At 39.0% G+C, this 22,139-nt stretch overlaps 2 protein-coding genes across 2 annotated transcripts; both read right to left on the reverse strand.

Moving 5' to 3' along the window:
* Positions 1-5,317: 5,317 nt before the first annotated feature.
* On the reverse strand, positions 5,318-5,593 carry LOC133991042 (cortexin-1). The gene has a single exon (XM_062429491.1). The coding sequence runs from the start codon at positions 5,591-5,593 to the stop codon at positions 5,318-5,320; it is 276 nt and encodes a 91-aa protein (XP_062285475.1).
* A 5,979-nt stretch (positions 5,594-11,572) lies between these two features.
* On the reverse strand, positions 11,573-21,524 carry LOC133990796 (mitochondrial import inner membrane translocase subunit TIM44-like). The gene is made up of 15 exons (XM_062429202.1): positions 21,429-21,524; positions 21,208-21,274; positions 21,009-21,091; positions 19,488-19,592; positions 19,091-19,255; positions 18,897-18,977; positions 18,440-18,589; positions 17,769-17,902; positions 17,568-17,653; positions 17,248-17,340; positions 16,336-16,460; positions 15,220-15,270; positions 14,855-14,944; positions 14,603-14,713; positions 11,573-14,224 (listed from the first exon to the last, which is right to left on the reverse strand). The coding sequence occupies exons 1-15, from the start codon at positions 21,522-21,524 to the stop codon at positions 14,105-14,107; spliced, it is 1,557 nt and encodes a 518-aa protein (XP_062285186.1). The 3' UTR covers positions 11,573-14,104.
* Positions 21,525-22,139: the final 615 nt, after the last annotated feature.

Below are 22,139 nucleotides of genomic sequence, written 5' to 3' on the forward strand. Positions count from 1 at the left end.
TTAACTCAGCGTGGACAACAAAGAAAACACTGAGCAGCTTAACGAATTCACTAAGAACTCGTACTGATGTGGTTTAGCTGTAGTTTGTTTTTGGAGCCATCTTTAAATATGTAATATGTTTTAAAATGTTGAGTAGGCTATAAACAGCCTTTGACATTAAGTCATGAACCAAATATTTACATTTATTTTAGGTAATTTTTTGCTTCACTGATGTTTTGTTGCATAGTGAAGCTATGCAGAATGATGTCTGTGCAGAGTTTGACACTACAAATTTTCACCTTTATCTGCTGAAAGTGGAAAGTTTCTCAGTTCATCTGTTCAATCTGAGTTTAAGGTGTAGATCTGGGAGCAGGATTTGTGATATTACAAATAGTTTGGAGGTCAATCCCAGTCCAATATTAAATTTACATAAGTGTGATGTGGAAATGTGAAGCATCCAGTGCACAAACACTGAGGATGGACTTTGCAATGAAGTAGGAGACATCTTGTAGGTTTTTTCCACTTAATTTTGTGGAAAAAACATATCAAACACACATTATTATTCAAAGTAGAGTAATGTTATACATCTTAAAACATGTCTGGAGGGGACCTTTAACATTTCAGGCCACTGATGTTGAGCTTTTGAAAGAAGAAATAATCCATTCTTCTTTTTACAAATAAAAGAAGTGAAATTCATAAGCAATTACACCTTGTTTCAATTCAATACACTTTGCCACTACAGCCCTGGTCTGACCAATGTTAGCAAAGATCATTAAGATCAGTAAAATCAAATAAAATCATATAACTGAATCCTTTTACTGACTTATCATCTTGACTTATCTTTTTAGCTCTTATAATGAAATTGCCCACTGATCAGAAAAACAAACTTTGTCTGGCTTTAAACTAAAGTTCAGATGATGTGCAGTCAGCTCATTGGTTCCTCCCATTATATTAAATTCAAATGATTTTTAAATGAGTGGCACACACTGGGGCTAGACTAAACCATGAGAGGAAATACCCAGTGTAATATATCTTATTACAATTCCCTATTTCCACCAGAAGCGGTACTTTACAGTAAAGATAAAATATTTGACTATGACAGGAAATAAGCATCAGAAAACAGGAAGACTATATCATATCTCATTACATTTTATTATATTCATGACATACTTCTCCCAGGTCAGCACTCTCTAGACAGCAGCTGAGCCCACACCCACTGCAACAATCCCGGACTCTTCCAGGACTTCAAAGTTTGATGATAAACAGTCTCTGTTACAGTAAGTGTGTGCATTTAGGCCAGCTTTTTGCTCAGAACAAATGTGTGTGCTGTTATAAGGCTTCTGTGTTTTACTGTAAATAAAAAAAAAGCCCTCTAATGATGCCCGCCCTCTCAAAACACACACACACACACATTGAGGCACACACACTTTTTCTAAATTAACCAACACACACAGGCAAACAGTTCTCCTCACACCATCCGCCTCCTCAGTCAACACTCAGCTGACAGTATTGTCAGGGAGAGAGATAAGCAGGCTGACAGACTGCTGTCTGGTGATAACATCCCTTCTGTTATGCAGATGAGCCATTCTTCCTTTTGGCATGCTAACACAGCTGTGTTCTGTGTGGATCATTTAATGGACTAATATGTAAAAGGTGTTAGAAATGTTTGTGAGAGAGAGTGAGTTTGTGTATGTTTTACAGCAGACATAGGATTTGCATGTGTCTGGGTGTGGGCTGTGCTTAACCTCTGTGTTTGCGTGGGCATGTGTGTGTGTGTGTGTGTGTGTGTGTGTGTGGGGGGGGGGGGGGGTGTAATGTGTGTATACAAGTGTGTTTATGTGCATCTCTGTTGGTTGGATAGAATACCAGAAAATTAGATTTAGCATATTCGAGTAGTTATTTGCATACTTTAGGCACCTGCCTGGACCTCCACAAACTGAGAGGGAAAACAGAGACAAATATACTGTCATCTTGACTCTACGGATCAGATATTAAATATAAGACAGCCAAAACTGCAAAACCAGACCTAAAACTGATGTATTTTAAACACATTTCTTTATATATCCTGAATCGCAGAAATAATCTATACAGTATGAGAGGTGTCACATATAGTAGCAGAGAACCATTTCTGTCATGCATGTCAGGCATGATGTCACGTTTTTCCATGATCCAGCTTTATTTGCATATCTGGGTGCACATGTGTTTTTGTGTATGTGTACAGTGTGTGCATGAGAGGGTGATGGGAACTGAGCGCCTTTGTTGTAAGTAAATTGTCGGAACCCACTGAAGCACAAATCAGTCCTGTTAATTGCTGGACTAATGAGATGGGGGCGTTGCACTGCAATTCCAGCCATCTGTTGCAGCCTGATAAACTATAAACTGTAGAGGGCCTGATTTAGTCCAGTTTACAAAGTGTGAATTGCATGTTAGATTTAAGACCACAGATAAGGCAGATAACCTGCCCTCACTAATAGTAGGAAACAATATGTACTTTATAGATTTGTAAGTAATATTTATTCATCTAGAGGTGAATCTTATAGCAGTCCCTGCAGATTTAAAAGGTATGATGGGAGTTGTAATACTTTAGGACTAAATGTGTGTGATGTTTTCTTTGGTTAACAAATATGTGATAATATCAGAACAACTCTTACTTTAGAAATGGGTGTCATGGACTCATAGTTTGGACTCTTTGTGTTTCTAGTGTGTTTTGTATATATATTTTTAAAATATATATATTTGGGTTTGTAAGCGTGTTTTCCTTGTGTGTTCCTTATTCACACCTGCCCTGCATTAGGTGAATTACCCATACCTTGCCCTCAGTGTTTTTCTCCAGCCCACACCTGTCATGTATCAGTCTCATCAGCCCTGCTCTGTCACGAGTGTCCTCCCAGCCAATCACTCCCTGCCTACACTTGTGGCTTGTCACCTGGTCCCCATTCCCCCATTAGCTCTGTTAGTATTGTAAGTCTTGGTCTCTCTTTGTAAGTCTTGGTGTTCTGTTCAGTCTTGTTGGATCTCTTTGCTGTAACTTGTCTTGTCTAGTTTTTGTCTTTTCTTGTCAGTCCAGGAGTTAAAAAAAAGAAAGAAAAAAGACTTTTTCTGCAGCCCTGCACTAAGTTTCTTGCATTTGGGTCCACCTGCCCCTCTCTCTCACTTATATGACAATGGGCTCTTCATATTATGTATATATTCCATCATTTTATCATATATGCTCTTGAGTGAAGTATTATATATGTATGAATCCATCATGCACTTTTTCCAAAAAAGTTTTATTTTTTTAACAGTTTAATTTTTCATAGATTGATTCCCACAGTATTTGCGGATACACTCTTGTAGTTGTCAAAGTGTCCAGAAGAGGTCACAGCTAACCACATTTCTAACTTACTGAAACTCACAAACTGAGACTACAGGGAAGTCAATCAGGAAGGAGGCAGCTGAAAAGGGAAAGCCTTATGCATTCAGGAAATAAACTTTGATACAATGAACTACAGATGAAACTGTGTTTTTAGTCATATGTCATACCCCTAAATAACATGAAGTACCCCAAAATGTTGTTTTGCATCTTTCTATTCTGACTTTGGCTGATGTGGATCTTTTGAAAAAGAGCTTCTGTATGCCTTTTTTCTCTCCTCCAAACAAGCAAAGGGTTTTGACTCTCATCTAAGTCTGTCAGTGTGGGGATATATTTTATCTGGTGTTGAGCTGACTCTGTGAAGGCTGATCCTCATCAATTAACTGGCTGTGTCTCTTTACGAGCCTCCGATTGATTATTCGATTGATTTCATTTGCTCTAAAGCTCACCAATATTGATTTGAGTGCAGCGGTGAGGATAGCCTTTGCTCAAAGTTAAAGTTTATGTGTGTGTGTGTGTGTGTCTGAAGTAATTAGTCTTTCAAAAAGCAAGACCAGACAAAAGCTTTTATTTCAATAAAAAACTGAATGCCACTTTAAAGAGAACATTAGGAAAAAATGTAATTTCCTTTCTCATCTAAAAGCAAAAGGTCTACATCCAGGAGGTTGGACCGTATACAATAGTTTGGTACTTTATTAAACAGCATTTTGTTCATAATGACGGAAACAAGTCAACTTTTCAATAAATCAGTAAAATATCAATACTAAACTTTTTTTTTAATAAAAAGCCTTTCAGAGCCACGTTGCATAGGGCTTTACAGTATAACAAGGGCAGAAACAATACAAAACAAGTGGCAAAAAGGAGCATATTTGCTTTTTCTTACATTGCTACAGGCACTGTTGAACAGATTTGGCTGGTGCACTGGATGGGGCCTAAAGGCAAAAGGATTAAGGGGATGAAATGAGTGTACATGCAGTTCATAATCATAACTTTATATGACACATATTAAGTCAGCGCTTTGACCACTGAGCTTCATAAGTCTCTTAAAGGGAATGGCGACGTCAAATAGCAAAACCTTGAATAAAATGTTCTGTATCATCTGGTACGTATTATAAAGTTTTGATTTTATAATAGGATAACACTGGATTTATAACACAGAGAATTGAGACAAAATCTGTAGATAGAAAACCCAGCTAGAACTCATTTTCCAGAGGCAATTTAATTGAAATGATTCCCTCAAATTATAGATGCTTTGGTCAATTAAAACCATTTTACCTGAGGATCATGTTAGAGGTGGTACAAATGCCACATAATATCCAGCATTACTCACATTGAAAAGTACATTTTCAGAGAAACTAAAGCATCTCTTATTTTTTTGGTTCAGTTTTTTTTTGTTGCAACATACAGAGTTTACAGTCTTCTGCACTATCAGAGTGTATTAGTTTTGTCTAAATTACTTCCATGTCTGCCCTAAACCCATTTAATTTCTCTTTTATTTAATTAGGGCAGCTCTGCTCTCTATTTATAAGTCAGCCCTGGGATTTGTAAAAACATTACAGAATTACAAAATGACATGATAACCAGGAGTCATAACGTAATGCTGTGATACTGATCGTACTGATCGATACTGATCATACTCATCGATACTGATCATTGTCACTCTAAAAGCTACAGTATGATGTTGTGCAAACCACAAGTCACATTAATTACTGCAAATTGAAATGGATACAGGGCTTCTGGTGTGCCTGCTCCTTTTCTCTCTGCCCTGATGCATCCTCATATGGTGACTGTTCACTGCTTTTGATACTGTGTCTGGCAGAAGACAACTTGCATTACTCATTACCCAACAAACATACTGCAGTTCCTTTCATTATCAGAGGCAAAAAGCTTTCCAAAGGGGATTGACATCATCAGAAATCAAAAGTGCCTTAAATAAGAACCTTTCCATATCTCTAAAATCCATTTTTTCTGCATTAACCCTCATCTTTACACCAGTGCATAATCAAACTGTCCTCTGTCCAGTCCCTCCTTATGGTCCGTCCACGATGAAGCTGGCATGCTGCTGTAGGGGTCTAACAAGATGCGGACACAACGAACGACGAGAAAGAGCAGCAGCAGTATGAGGAGGCCCACAAAACACAGGGCCGTTCCCTGTTCGGGGTGTCCCGCCATGGGCTGTAGCACGGTCGGGCCCCTGGGGAACAAGGGTGGAGCGGGAGAGGAGAGGTCATAGTCCACGACCCAGTAGTTTGTATCACTCATGTTGGAAGCCAGAGGAATGTTTTGAAGGATGAAACCACGTATTGTAGCTTTGTTTTCAGTCAGAAGCTATGAGGAGGAGTTTTGCTCTGCATGGTCATTGAGTGTAATATCTAAACCCAGAGGAAGATCACATGGTGAAATCTGACAGCTGTCAGCGGAGTCAGCAGATTGAACTTAAGCTCAGTGTTTCCCACAATCCACAGGGCGAATAAATTGCTCCAGCAGAAGTAACACGGGGCAATCAGTAGCGCAAATTAATAAGCCCTCCGGTGAGCCAAGATACAAACTGAGGCATACTCAGTAAGCTCCAATTAGAGGGGGGGTTATTGTTATTACAAAATGAAAAGGAAATGAAAAGGAGCATAAATCTCAATGGCTGAAGATGTTCCATAGATCAATTGAAGTGCTTGAAGGCTGTAAATGATCTGTGTTGTGGTGCTTCGGAGAACGTTTGACCTACGTTTGGCTGCGTTGCACCGAGTTGTCAATCTCGGGGGGAACCTCTTCATTTTGGGATCGTCTCATCAGGATGGCTGAGAGAAAAAGCAAAGATAACACACAACATGACATGAGTGAGTGAGTTGCTGCATGGGAGAAAATCCTGATTGATTCAGGGGGTTCAGAGCTTGACATGGACCTGGGAACATGTCAAGGATTATAGATTTTTTTGTGTTTCAGGGACCTGAGTGAGGTGTTTTCAGGAGGCCATCTGACAGTACCCCTGTCAGCATTTATTAATTATTGAATGCTAAGAAAGTAAAAAAACACAGTCTCACTTGAAAACTGTTATTACATATCCTGTCTTCTAAGTGTTTCTGGTAAGAAAAATAACCGAGACACGGCAGAAGTGCAAGCCCTCTCCTGAACTCAGGTACAAGATAAATAAATCAGACACTGATGACAGAAGAGAAAAATATGGAGGAGCCCATGGAGAGTTGCTGCGCAGAAACACTCTCCGTACCCTTTTTAATGGGCCTTGGAGTGGAGAGACATTTCCTGTGATGGGTGCACTCCCCAGTCAGCATATTCTATTCCAGAAGGCTTCGTCTCCCTCCTTACCACCTCGCTGATCCTCACAAAGACACATTGATAGCTCCGCTGCTCTCCGGGTGATGAGACTAAAGGGCAGAGCAGAGCTTTAATAGGATCCTTGAAGGCTTAATGAAAGAAACTGCCTGCCTCAGTATCAATTATCAAATGGGCCTGTGGTTATATCAGACAGTCCAGGTAGCTGCATTTAAAGAGAGCAGAAGCTAAAAGAGCTCGATAGATTCAATAAAAAGGCATGAAGTGGGCATGAAGTATACACAACAGGACAACACAGACATAATTCACTGAGCACAAACCAGTGGGGGCAAAGCTGCTAATGGAAATAATGAATGAGTAGTTCTGAACAAAATTTGAGGTTTTGTGCTGTTTAATTACGTCAACAACTAATAACATCAAATTACCCATAAATCGCCCTGCTTTTCCTGCACAGATGATTTAGTTTTGGGATTTGGTTAATTTGATCAGCTTATATAGTTTATACGCTGCCAAAAAGCAAACAAGTAATTAAAGTTGGATTTAACAGTTGGATCATTTAGAATTTCTGTTGAGTCAAAGTATTTTCATACAGTTACGCAACAACACCAAACTTTTTGCTTTTCACTACAACTCTACTTGAGTAAGATCCTTAATCTTACATTGGCAGACTAGTTAAATGAATTACGCATTTTACTCATCACAAGCAAACCCAGCAGGTATGTTGTAGCTGCAGATCATGAGAGTTCAAACCTGATCTGAGAAGCTACTGTGTGTTTTCAGGTGCCTCAAAAAACTCTGGAGGTTATCCAAGGTCATGGTGATGTACGTAAAAACACCACATGGCAGGGATGATGATGGAAACCATGTGGTTGCTTTGAGAAGCAAAACAAACACTGATTTAAAGAATATAAAAGAATGAGTGCACATCAATTTCACAGCTCATCGATCCTCATTGAGAGACCTGCTTTGGTTCCTAAGCAGCAGATAAATCACATGGTGGAGCCTCAGTGCACCTGATTTACACAAACTGACTTTTAACAGTGCTGGATGCCCAATGGAAAATGAAACACGGAGGAATGTCCTGGAATCATATGTTCTACCTTCAAAACAGCAACAAAAATACAGTTAAAATCCAAAGTAAAATCTCGATATTCAGCCTTTCATGAAAGCACCAAAGAGCCAATGAACTCTGATGCCAGAGCACATGCGGTGACATATGGTGCTGTAAATATTGATCCATAAAGTGACGCTCAGCCACGTGTGACGTTCACAACTTTACATTAAGACATAGAAACACACAACATAGAGAAAAGTTTGAACAAACAACAACCATCCCTGCTACATCATCCTAAACTGGAAAACGATTAGATTAGAGTACTTACTTTCCTGCTCACGTCACAGCTGAGGATATCTGATGAAGAACACAGCGGTTGATGATGAAGATGACCCTGCAGCTGTTCAGCACCGCAGACAGCTCCGGGCTCCGGGTTTCAGGTCCGTCATATCGTGCAGCGCCTCCTCTCCTCTGGTCCGTCAGGGGCTTTAAGTCTTCTCAGTTTGCGGGATCCGCCCCACCTTCCTCCCTCCTTCCCTGCCCACTTATGACTGTCCCTCTTTGGACTGCACACATAATCTTTTCGTCTGGATGAGTAAAGCGCCGAGAGCCGTTTGTGGCTTTTGCATTATGTAAGAGGACTGGGGGGGGGGGGGGGGGGGGTTTATTATTATTTGTAGTCAATATGGCACAGACATATGTAGTGTCAATCAGTCTTTTTAAAGGTTCATTATAGCCTAATGATTCTATCATTTTGATAGAATCTCCTATACTGATGAAAAATAACCTTTGAACTTAAAAAAGTAATATTGGGTGCATATATACAGCGCGAAAAAGAACATCCAGGTAAATCCCTGAGAACTTGTATAGTTTCTCATTCTTTTTTCTTAGAGTTTTTTTCTGTAGTTCATCTTTATTCAAATCAAGGGCTTAGCATTATCCTAAATTGAACAAATTGTAGAGTCATTTGAGATAAATGTATGATTTTGGACTATGTAAAACTCTAAAAACTTTATACAATGGAGTTTTTACAGGAGAGTATGGGGTAAGATATTTTAGAATACAAATATGATAAGATCACTGAAAACCCGTTAGGTTCAGGACAATGCATTGAAGCCATGTGATTGTGTCTGGTAATTCAGGAGTTTTAGTAACCCTGGAGGAATTTTTACATTTTCATCTGACTCCAGTATTTCTAGACTTTGTGACTATGACTATGACCTGAGTATTTATACAATCCTGGTGGGATTGGTTAATAAGTCCAGATGAATGCCACAAGCTAAAATGTATTGGTCTCATAATAAAGATGTTCTTTACAGGTATTGCTGGTGTCAGGACACCTTCAGACTTCTTCCCTTCTTTATGCATCTTGGAAGAAGGTGAAGTTGTGCCAGAAATCCCTACTATGGGTTGGAAAATAATGCACGTAACACTTTTCAGCTTTTCAGAACTCTTTTGATGTCAGTTTATAATGTACATTTGTGTACATGTATTTATGTACTGTCTATATTTAATCAAATCACCACAAATTAATGCACAATGAACTGGCAGCTAAGCAATTGCCAGCCTTGAAAAATATATGAACATTATAGAGCCTTATTGTTTTTTTTAAGAAGCTTCAAGCATTAACAATCCTTCAGAGTTGATGAATTGATGACGTTTACTTTACACAGGAAGCGCTTGTTTGCATATGTTTAGAAAATGACAAGTTCATTAGGTTGTATAAGATGGTTTAGTCACAGCTAGAGTCAGAATGAATTGCTAATTTTGCTGAACTGCAAGAAAATTACATGATCAGTGTGAAACAAAACAAGTGGAGCTACCTGATTGTGCCTGAAGCGAAGCTCCACATACTTACTGTGAGAAGTAATTAATTGACACAATTAAAACTGTACAAACACTGGGACAGATTGCAGTCGGTACACATCCTCATCTCCCCTGCCTGAGGCCGCATGGCGTCTCCCTGTAGGTTTAATTAATAGTCAGCAGATTTTAACGCTGTCCTGAAGGGACTAGTAATCAAATCACACTGAGCAGAGCTCCAGCAGGCCGCCCACTGAGGTCATAATTGATAAGAGTCTCCAGCTTGCAAGGTTACGAAATTCAACATTTCTATCTCTCTACTTACTGTTACATATGGGAGGTCAAGCTGTGGTTCAGTGAGCAGAAGTAGGTTGCCACTACAGGATACCTGGGTCTCATGACAGCAGGTGAGTCAGAAGGTGTCTTGTAAGGTACCTGAGCCTTTGCTGATCTATGTCTCCCATCTTCGGAAGACTTATATCACAACCAGGACCCAAAGTAAACCCTGAACTGAAACTAAATGGTTGGTAGAGCTTGTTGGTTGGCTTCAGAGCCTCACAGGTTTAACTGAAGGCATGTTGTCCGAAACCTCACCAACCACCAACAGTTCAGGGCTCCTCCAGATAACTGCCAACTTTTTCTCTCAAACTGAATTTAAAGTTACCTTGTTCATTCAGTCAAATCTTTCCAATGTTTTACACACATAACTCTTTATATGTGAAAGCAAGACCTAATACAAGAATTTCAAAAGAACTTTTGGCATCAGTTGATTTATACGAATCAGTCACTGACACAGTTGAAATATTACAAATACATAGAGAGTTACATATGAACTCTTCCACATTCAAATTTGTTTTTAGCAATTATCATGTGCTTTTTGGCACCGATACCAAAAAAACGTTTTAAAGCTATTTTTGCCTTTTTAGATAAATTGACTAATGTCAGACTAGCATTGTAATGTGTTCCTGTGTATCAAGCTCTGTTCAAGTTGTTCACACACGTTTTTGAGACTCTTGTGGTGAAATCAAATCACAAACTGTGTTCTAAAATGCGTTGCACCAAACTGCATTGAAGCTTTATTAAAGAAAAGAAAAGAAAACAACAAAGGTAAATATATGAGCTTCAGGATATTAAAATATTGTATAATATCTGCTTACATAATGGTTGGATGCTGCTGCATACACCACATTGAAAGCCTTTGTGTTATGTAGGCTAGAGCACAGCTTGGTATTGTACATGTTAGTGTGCCACCAGGAACACGCTGTAACAAGTAACGAAGTATATAAAGGAAAGCAGAGCACTGTCTCAAAGGCCTTTTCTACTTCGAGGCTGTTGTGTTGGTGCATCCAGCCTCATTCATTCAGGTATAATAGGAGTGCTTGTTGCTCAGGGGAACAGGGACAAATTCAATGAAGAAGTTCTCACTATACCCTGAGATTTACATGGTTTTACACATTGAAAGAAGCTAAACTCTCTGCAGAAAAAAGTAAATGATATTGCTAATCTGCAATGATCAACTTTCAAAGAGCAAGTTCAGTTGGCTTTAGTCAAGAGAACAGAGAAGACTTTGGAGCACTGAAGGTGGTTAGTTAGTATAAGGACGTCCCCAGTCATTCATCACAACAGACAGCTGTGGGATGAGGTCTCCTATATATATTGGCCCTGTGTGTGAATCTACAGGCACGCGTTATTTAAAGCCTGATCTATCATCCCTATACTACCAAATCCATAGGTTTATCAAGCAGTGTCAATGGCCAGATCCATGGACATCTATCAAACCATGTCAGTTTTTAAATGAGAAAACAAAAGACACACACACACACACATTCACACGCACACATACAACGTGCAGTTTAATTTTCTCTTGTGAGGGCAAATGTACACAATGCATACAAAGCTGCTGACTCTAAGGAAACTCGGATGAAGCAAATCATAATACAGCACGCTTTATTCTGCAGACAGACGTAATAATGGATAAAAATAGATTGTGTTTTTTTTAGTTCAACTCAAAGATAAAATCATGAATTGTACACTTCAAAGATGGTTGTAACCTGTAAATCTTAATGAAACCTTTCAAGTATGTGTACACACTGTACAGTACAGTGTTTGTCATTTTTCCAAGTAAAATTTCAAATTTCCTAAACTTGACATAATAAATAGGTTTGTTTTTAAAATGCACGAGTTTAAGGTAAAATGAGTCTGTTGTCTATGTAATTCAAAATGAAAACTGCTAGACTTTGGCTTTATTTTGTTCAATTAGATGAAGAACCAACTCATACAGGGATAGATGGATTCAATCTGGTAAAAGAAATATCGTATACAGTTTAATGATGCCTAGGTCATTGAGTTAAGCTTTATAAGAATTGGGCCAATAATTAGGTTTCTTCTATGGGAGAAAGGCTTTGCATCATTAAAATCTAAAGGATTTTGCATTTTGCGTGTTTTATTAATTAATATCTTGCAACATCTCGTGTCAAAAGGGGGTTAACAGAGTGTCCCACATGGGATGGGTTTTCTGCTGGGAACAATAATGAACTCAGTAAATTTCACACAATCTGTCATTTTTATATTTGATATTTCTTGGGGACTAGACTCAGCAAAGATGCTTGTTGAACTGACAAAATGAGGTGCACATCTTATGTCAAACATTTCCTGGTTTTCATCTATATCTTAAATATACAGATATCAAATCATCAGCACACACCAGGGACTCATGACAAAGCGAATCGAGCATAGTACGATCATCAGGGATACTCATCAGTTCTGGTGTTATTAGTAACAGGCCACCTCACATGTTTCGACCATTAATGGCTTTTGTCACACATAAAAAAACAGGCATTAATTGAGAGCTTTTTTCACATTAAATTCTGGTGCTAATAACTTAAAGACAATTACCAGGAGCTCAACATCTCTTCACAGGTATGGACGTTTTTGTAAGTTTATGAAGTAGTTGAGGAACGTGTTACAGTACAATCATGTGTGCCGTCTGCAGTGACACATAACTTACACATAATAAAGGCCAATAGCAGTCAACACAGCAGTACAGTAGTGTACTCATTCACTCAGGTTTTCATCTTCAGCGCTACCCCCTTAAACAGCCACATTTAATACAGTAAACCAAACATTTCAGTAAGAAAAAGAAATGAAAGTGCAACATGAGATGGCAAAATGATCCTCAAATAATGAAGCTGCCTCGATGACATATTTGACTGTGGTCCCACCCGAGCTTACTGAGAAGCAACGCTTGACATTTACTATATTTACAAGGAGTTAGGAGCTTATATTAATATGTAGATACATGTCTTCTTATTAATGAGGTATGTACACTGATTGACAACTTGAGATGAAATACAAGCATATATTGTATTTCCTCCACTTGTTTTGTGGCTTTGCAAGCTGCAGTGCATTGGGCTGTCTTGGCCGTGGTACATATGAAAATACAGATCATTACATCCTATATTTTATGCTTCTTTCTTCATCTCTCTTATTTTACAAGCTTTTGATACATTTTTGATGTAAAAGCCAGCAGGAAACACCACAGCTTCATGTATAGTGACTCAACATCTTCTAAAAGTTATTAGATGCAACCTTGAAAAAGAAAACTCCCAAATGTTTTCTTACTAAAAATATAAATTACATTAAAGTCTAAATTGCTAATTAAATCTCTTCTTATATGTGCTTTTTTTGGTCATTTAAATAGCTATTGTGAGCCTCCCCAGTGATTTAGAGGCTGTGATGCTGACATTTAACTGTTACATGCCATTCCCTCGCCTTTTCCCCTCATTTACAGTCATCTTTATATACTTTTACTGGCACACACAGTCTGCAATTAACATCTACACTGTTATACATTTGGGGCTGCATGTGGACATGGGCAGATGACAAAATTTACGCCACAAATTTAACGTTTAAACTGAGGCCTGTGAACTTAAACCATCGGTGTCTCTCATGATGTCACACTTGGCTGAGTTGGTTTGCTGCTGGCTGGCACCACCACAAATCTAACAAGTCTCCATTTCACTGCCTCAACTTTCATTTTCCATTTACAGTATTTGACAAAAACAGTTGTGAGCATTAAACTTGAGCTTCAGGCTTCAAAACATCCATCTGAAGAGCAACAAGTGGCATCACACGGGCTATGTCCATTTTTTTTCCCACCGCCGGTCTACCATGATCTTCTGGGATTTGGTCACTAGGCTGGATGGACTGTACCATCAGATGAAAGAAAAGGGGTGGGGGGTGGGGGAGTGGGTGTAACACTGCTTGCATCCTTTTCAGAAATAAAGTTTATGTTGAATATTCACAGTCCTCTCAGTACCTGGAAACCCAAAAACTGAGCAAACCGGTGCAAGAGACAACACATATACGCACAACGGATGTTCGGATTTCTACGAGTTTGTCAAATCTCCATGTTCGTTTTTACACATCGACACATGAATCCTGCAGGTGGCGATGGAGAAATGGTAGTGTGTGTGCACAGGAGCATGGGTTTACTCTGCCCTCATTAAATATGTGTGTTTATGAGCGTCAGTACGTGCAGGTATTTTCAGGCACATCCTTGTTTTCTTCTGTCCGGTCTTCTCAGTTTGTGTCCAAGATGGACCTCTTAACCTGCGTTCCTCCTCCTTCTAGAGAACCTGCTCGGTGCTGGAGGCAGAGATGTCGAGGAGTCTCCAGGCTGCGTTAGGGTTCAGCTCCTCCTGGTCACGACACAATGCCCAAACATACATCATCCTCATCACCTTCTCCTGTTGAGGAGGGAGAGGAACAGAAGGTCAGAGACAGTATGGAGACGTTGGACATCAGTTCAAATTTCAGAGCAAGAGCATTGTCTCTGATAGATGATGGGGATGCATGGTGCAGTTTGAGTAGATGCAGTTTGAAACCAAATACCAAGTATCAACTTTAAAAAAAACTTGTATCAGTTAAAATTATAGTCTATTAGCTATATGAAGTAAAACAGTCCAGAGTCCTGTTACTACATCAAACATTAATGTCAAAGTAAATAAGACAGATGCGAATGGAGCATGATCTAATTTTAGTCATTTGAGTTTTTTTACTTCCACTGATCAACTCTGACTATATCAGATTCACTATACTGGAGCAATAATTATGAGTGTACAGACCGGATCTCCTTCCACTATGTCTCCTTTGGGGCTGCGGATCACCATGACGACTTGAGCCTGGAAGGTGATGATCAGCACAGGGCCCTGGTCCATCATCTTCCCCATCGCCAACTACAACAACACATAGCGAGGCAATGAACAAATGAAGTGAGAGAGAAAAAACGCATTCACTTGCCCTTGAGGAACCTGGTTATTATCACTTCCTGCAGTAACCTGATTTATTAAACGCTGACAAGTGACAAAAACACTTACGTCTATATTATCAATGTCAAGGATTTTGGATTGAAAGAGCAGCCCCAAAGCTCTGGCCTGCTGGATTGGGTGAGCCAGCTGACTGTATGTCTGAGGACAGAAACATAAAAACACACTCGGCATGAAACATTATGCTTTGCACACACTGTAAGCAAACCACACTGGACAGATTAACATAGTGATTCTCTGTGAGGGTTTCTATTACTGAAAAGGTGATTATGTTTGTTGAAATATTGAGAAGGTGTATAAAACAAGGTAAATGTGTTAGGACATAGGGAGATGATGATGATGCTTAAGGCCTAAAGATAGAGTTTTATTTAAAGCTGATTACAAGGAAAACGTAAAGGCAGCAGTATGTAACTTACAGCTTCATAGCACCAGTCCTTTAGTACATCCAGCTCTCCACGGATCATAGCCTGTAGAAAAGACAATGATACTCACTATATTGAAGGCATATTTCATACTGTAAGTGAGCTTAGGCAGTAAAACTGATTTATATTAGTAAGTTATACTTATGACAGTGTATGCCAGTTAAATTCTGTGGCAACTTGTACTTAACATCAAACCTGGTCAGCGGCAGTTTTAAAAATGGAAACAGACACTACACTACTGTAGTCATATAAGGTGGACAGTATGAGTCTAAATCACAACAGATGTCACTCCATTAAACCATAATTAGAGTGATTACACGTCAACTGACTGCCATGCTCCATCCCTGGTTTTAAAGCTACAGTGTGGGTATTTTGTCTCCCCCTTCTGGAAGTGTGCGTAATTACAAAAACACTGTTGTGCCTGCATAAAATGATCCCCCCCCCACCCCAATCTCCTCCATCTCCAGGAGCGATTTATAAGGGCAGAAGGGGAAAAAGTGCTGGAGTTGTCAGATGAGGTAATCATCTATGTGTAACCTATTTTCCACCACAGAAATGTGTACCTCCAGGAATTCTGGTGCACCGGAACAGCAAAGTCACCACAGATATCAGATTTTAAAATTCTGTGTACTGTGAAATACAGAGATTTGTCTCTAAACTCATTTGGAAGGACTTGAATGTGATGGATGTTCATTTATATGTAAAAGTACCGCACTGAAGGTTTCAATAAAAGCAAACGTTACTTTTCTTCATTATTATTATTTTATATGCTTGCAATTTACATAAAAACTGTGAGCTCCATAAAAGCAGCTCTAGTACTGACAAAACACATTGTTCTGAGTGTTTCCTGCTATTAGTCATTTGGATTAAGTTTCATCTGCTCAGTTTTCTTTGATATCTGACTTTATTTATCAAAACATAAGAAATCACATTCTGAACCTGATCTGAGCTGGAGTATAGATATCACTATCAGTGAAGCAAGACCTTTATCACTTAGTCTTTCCCAAGCCTTTCCTAAGTGAAATACCCCTCATTTATTTAGCAGAAAATATTAATGAAACAAGCAGAGAGAGAGAGAAAACAGAGAAAAGCTAAGAACAGTCTGTTTACCTCCAGTATATTTGGGATGATGTCCTTCTCACACTGTTTGAGAAAAGAGTCTTTGTCAAAGTTGGGGTCTGCCTTTACTATCTCCGTCAGAACCTCTGACATTTCCGTCTTAGAGAAAAGACCACCTGGAATAAACAAACGGCAACAATATTAGCAGCAGCAACAAGAAAAGGATCAGCCAGTACTAGGCATGGGATGATTAAAAAAATATAGGTTTATATGTTGTGCCAAAACAGCTTAGCAGACACACTGCTGGGGTCAAGACAGAGACTATCCAAGTGGATCAAAACACTAACGCGACTGAGAACAACATGAGACCCTTCTCCACATTGAAGCAATGCTCTTAAAGGACAAGTGTGTAGGATTTAGTGGTTTCTAGCAATGATGTTGAAGACAACAAACTGAATACTCATCTCCATCGCCTTTCAATCGTGTGGGAGAACATACAGTGGCCACGAAACATAAAAGACCCTCTCTAGAGCCAGTGTTTGTTTTGTCTGTTCTGGGCTACTGTAGAAATATGGTGGTGCAACATAGCAAGCTCACTCTAAAGTAACAAAAACACAATAATTCTTATTTTCATGTAATTATACACTTATGAAAACATACTCATGAACATTACATTCCATTTCTGCCAATAGATCCCCTTAAATCTTACACAATGGTCCTTTTAATTCCCAAACAGATAAACATGTCCCTGTTCATCTTTTCTGTTAAAACTTAATATTGAAATGGCCAAAACATTTTCACATATTGTTTATAAGGAAACACAATTCTGGATAAATCAACACTGACAGTCAATTTTAAAAGCATTGGTGTCCAAACACAGACTTCTTTTTCAATCATCATTTCTGAATGAGGTGCCAGTAAGAACTATGTGCAATATTAGTATGAGCTACAGCGGGCCATTACCTATGAGGTCAGTAACTTTGTCAGTCACAGCTCGGGATGCTCTGATAAGGGCATTGTCACTTTCATCATATTTCATCTTCATCTCAAAGTACCCTGCAAGAAACAAAAACAGGGAAAAAACTGTAGTGAGGATCAAACGTTTTTCAGTAATGATGGAGGACAACTTTTAGACCTGTGATGGCACATAGGCCACTGCTTAGATTTACACCTGAAGACTGAACTGTGTTAAATTATGAAATCCACTGTATCTGGTGCCACCTGCTGCCTCTGAAGGAAAATTACACACATCCATCCATAATAAATCCAGGGGATTTTCTTACTGTTAAAAACTACATTTTTGTCCTTGAAGTCCTTCCATTGTTGGTACCACTTTGAATCCTTGTGGAGAACGACACCCATATCTTCCCTGCATCACAAAAATACAGTAAAATCACAGATGTTTATAGCAGTTGATGTTATGATGTTATGATGCTCCTTTAAGGCAGTATGGGTTAAAATGTAAACAGATTTGAGTTACTCACTCATTGGCCTCGAACACTCTGGAGTCACTGTCTGCTCCTTTAGATGAGAAATCGCTTCTCTTCCTCAGCTGAGGAGGAGCCCTGTAAGGGCCGGCATCACCAACATCTATCTCCTTTTTCATGGTCTCCACACTCTGCACAGAGAACTCAATGATTTAGTAAAAGGTACATGTACAGCAGTCAGACTGAGCCGCTCACCTCAGTACACAGTCTAACTTTTAACATATGTGAAACCCGAAATTCAGAATTGTGAGTTTGACCCGGAAATCTTTAGCAGTATGTTGGTTGTTGACTGTGTGACCGTAGTAGTCATGTCAGTCCAACTGTAGCTAGCAGTGATGGCATGGTGACCCATCCCAGATCTACTGATTCAGAGAACCATGGCGTTGCAATAAAAGCAACCATGGACAAAAAGTGAATGGATCCGATGAAAACTCTATATCACCATGTTATCTTTATGTCTCTGAAATCAGCTACATCAAACATGCCAACAACATCACTCACATATAAACAATAAAATGTCATTTATATGAATTGAATTAAGCATTAACTGACTAGTCTTAACAATTAAACACATCCTCACAATGCTTGAGTCAAAGAGCTCGAGATAAAGCGACGCTGACATAAGAGTTATGATCATCAGCTTTAGCCAGAAAGTTTTCCCCTCTAACCTGTGAGATGGCCTTGAATGCACCGGTCCTGCCCAGTTTTTCTCCTCCCTTAGAGACAGATTCAGCTGAGTGCATGGCTGTCTTGGTTGCCTCCTCCACACCTTCCTTGATCTTCTTCCCAATGTCGGTACGAGTCATCTCCTCCAGACCCTATGGCAAGAGTGCAAAAACACAAAAACACACAAACACAAGAAAAAGATGGAATCACTTCGTTAATTGGGTCAATTTTAAAATGACCTTTTCTGGATTTGAGAAGGCTTAACTTTTTGAGATGTGATGGATTTTTCAAGGTACACAAAAATATCAAATATGTAGCTGTATAATAGCATCATGAGGAAAAACCTTTATTTCAAACTATCTGTCAAAGATATGATAAATCTAGTATGCTAGTGTGTGTGGATTCTGTGCAACCAAGCCAGTGTGTTTGGATGAGTGTACTTTATAGGTGGTTCTGTACCTCTTTCATAGTTTCTGACAGGGAGCCGAAAGTCTTCTTAAATACCTCTGAGGTCTTCACCGTCTCTGCCTCTATAGTTTTCTAATGAAGGAAAAAAATAAACTAACATGTAAAGCAAATAGTGGTTGATACAGAAAAAATGACAATTGTACAAAAAAACTATTAAAACACGATGAAATAAATCATTTTCTTACATATTTCCGGCGTGCCTGTTGGAGGGCATCTGACTCCTCAAGCTTCTTGGCCTCCTCTCTGAACTTCTTTATGTTATCCTTCATCTCTTGATTCTTACTGAACTCCTGACGGAGGTTATCCACAAACTCTCCCAGGAAACCCTTACGCCCTGAGGCATATCGCACCTAATGAAATAAACATATAACATTTAGCATAAGAGTCCATGTGCTAATTAGTATGAAATAAAGACATTTTTTAAGAAGTGTACAAAGCAGTCTGCAAACAAGTAAAAACACCCTTTAACTTTCTAAATTAAATCAATTCTTTTGAAATGACAAAATAATGATTCTTTTTGATGCTATCAACAGTGAGTACATGAGCTTCATCTGAAGATGAGTGGGAGCTGTCAGAGTGTACCTGCACAGCAGCTGCTGGGCTCCTCTGTAATCTGTAGGCATCTCCTCTCCACACGGAGGAGACCAGACACCGGGAGCTGAGGGCCAAGGCACGTCTGCCAACCAGCTGTAATGAAGAGAAACTTTCTGTCAGTTAAAAACATCAACTTTCCCAACACTGGTGTGGATGGAGAATAAATGACAGGTGGCTGATGAAACATGTCACCTAACAATAAGCTATAATTAAAAACAATGACATAGGAAAAACAACATAGGAAAAGAAGACTCATTTTGTTGTCTGTATATCTAGATGGGTGACAAATTAAAGGACACCCCAATATAAATTGTCTTAGTAAGGTTTTGGGCTAACTTAAAACACAAGAATGGCTTCTCTGCTCCATGCCATATGTTCTACAAGTCTGATGAACATTCTTTCAAAAGATAGTCCCTCATTTAGTATTTTGTCGATGGTGGTGGAGCACACTGTCTAACATATCCCTCCCAAATCTCCCACCGAGATCTGGGGTCTGCGACAGCCACAGTAAATCATTTTCAAACTCATTAAAGCAATAAGTGACCTCTTGTACCATATGAATAGCGATATTTTCATCCTAAAAGAAACCACTCTCACCAGGACATAAATGCTTCATCACAAGATAGACATAATAATGTGGGGCAGGAAAATGCCACTCAGAGCCGCACTGTCGGGGTCAAGCATTCATGTCTTTGATAGAGAGATTGATAGATAGACTCATTTCCCTTTGGGATTAATAAAGTTAAGTGTTACAGCAGCCACAAGACATAAATCAAAATATTAAAACAGTAAGGCAGGTAAAAGAAACAAATACAATTAAAGGCCAAATTATATAGAAAAAAGTAAATTGAATGAATGAAATAATAACATTATATAAAAAATAGAATACTAACTTTAGCCACTGTAACTAGTAAAACCCTCACCATTTAAAGTCTTTACAACTGAACAAGCCATACAGTATGTGCCCTGATAATAAACACTTAGGGAAATTAATCTAAATTAATTACATATGACAAAATAGGCCTGTGACCAAAAAAATCCTTTACGATCAAGATAGCTAAAACTCCTGATTCTGACGGGTCACGTAGTTTTGTGTAACACCTTTGTTACACAAAATTACGTGACATTATATAACGTTATCATTAACAGCTAGATGTTGTATAATAACTGCTCATTGAAACGTTGCTTCAGACTCCCATTTAAACAGAATAATACACGCATTTAGCTCACATATACAGACGTATCAGTACAAACAAATTTGAAATGAAATGTTTACTTAAGACGTTGACAGTTAACACACTGACCACCGCACGCCTGATGCAACACGGCCTGTCTCTAATGACCGACGTCTGGCTCTCTCGCTGCATTAAAATAATCCCCCTCTGTAATCTCTTCCATATAACTGGACATGCACAGACGAACACCGGAGCCGCATACGCTTATTAATGTTCATAAATGTTCCGCCGGAGACCTGAGAGCTGTAATGAAGGACATGAATGAGTGTCTCACCTCGTAGCACCGACACACGGAGGCTGCCATCTTGATCTTGAAATGCGCGGAGCTGCACGTGCTTCCTTGCTGCACCAGCTGACCTTCAGATCAGCCAATAGGAGCCGAGATCGTCCTTAAAGGGGTGGGGCCAAGTGACAGCACGACTTTAAAGCGAAAAGTCACCCCAAAGTGTAGCTGGATAGATACTGTAACTCACAGGGGTTCTCAAACTTAATGGGGTCGGGGACCCCTAATGGCGCAAAAATATTTTGCAAGGACCCCCTCTTAATCACAACACAAATTTAGGCTTACAACTTACATCATATAGGCTTAATATCTGTTCTGTCAAATACATTGGAACATTTTATTACCAGAACATGTTATGTTGATACCTCAATAGTTTCAAACAGAATCATTTCATTGCATTTTGGCCATAACTTGACCTGTAGCAAACTGTTTCAAGGACCCCCTGGCAATGGCCTGGGGACCCCCGGGGGTCCCCGGACCCCACTTTGAGAACCACTGCTGTAACATATAGCCTATTGGGCATTTTTACAGCATTTACTGACATTTGTATTGACTAAATCATTGATAGATTGATCCAATCCAATCCAACTTTATTTGTTAAGCACTTTAAAACAACCAAAGTTGACCAAAGTGCTGTACAGAAGAATTAATAAGAGACATAACAGCTCACATGAGCCCCAAAATTACATATAAAATACAAAAATAAATTAAAAGACATAAAACATGAGTAAAAATAAAATATTCATTGAGAAAGCAATTGGCGGATTAATCGATAAGGGGAAATAATCATTAGTTGCAGTCCCTAATCAAAACACACACATAAAAACATTTTTCTGGAAAAAAACAAAATGCAGCAACCATAAAAAAGAGCACAATGGTTGCTGATGTATTTGTATTTGTATTTGAAAAGATGACAAAATGTATTACATATGCCTGTTGTAGGTTTTCCAAAACAAAGCGTACATCCACTTCCCACTTACACTCCTTGTAATTATCCCAAACATAGACAAAATAAAATGTAATATTCATTTACAACTAGCAAGTCAAGTCAGCAACACATGTGCTAAGTAACCCTCTGATTACATTAACCTCTGCCTAATTGACAGCAGCACAAATTCCCCC

This window comes from Scomber scombrus, chromosome 11, assembly GCF_963691925.1.
Source record: "Scomber scombrus chromosome 11, fScoSco1.1, whole genome shotgun sequence".
NCBI classification, from domain to species: domain Eukaryota; kingdom Metazoa; phylum Chordata; class Actinopteri; order Scombriformes; family Scombridae; genus Scomber; species Scomber scombrus.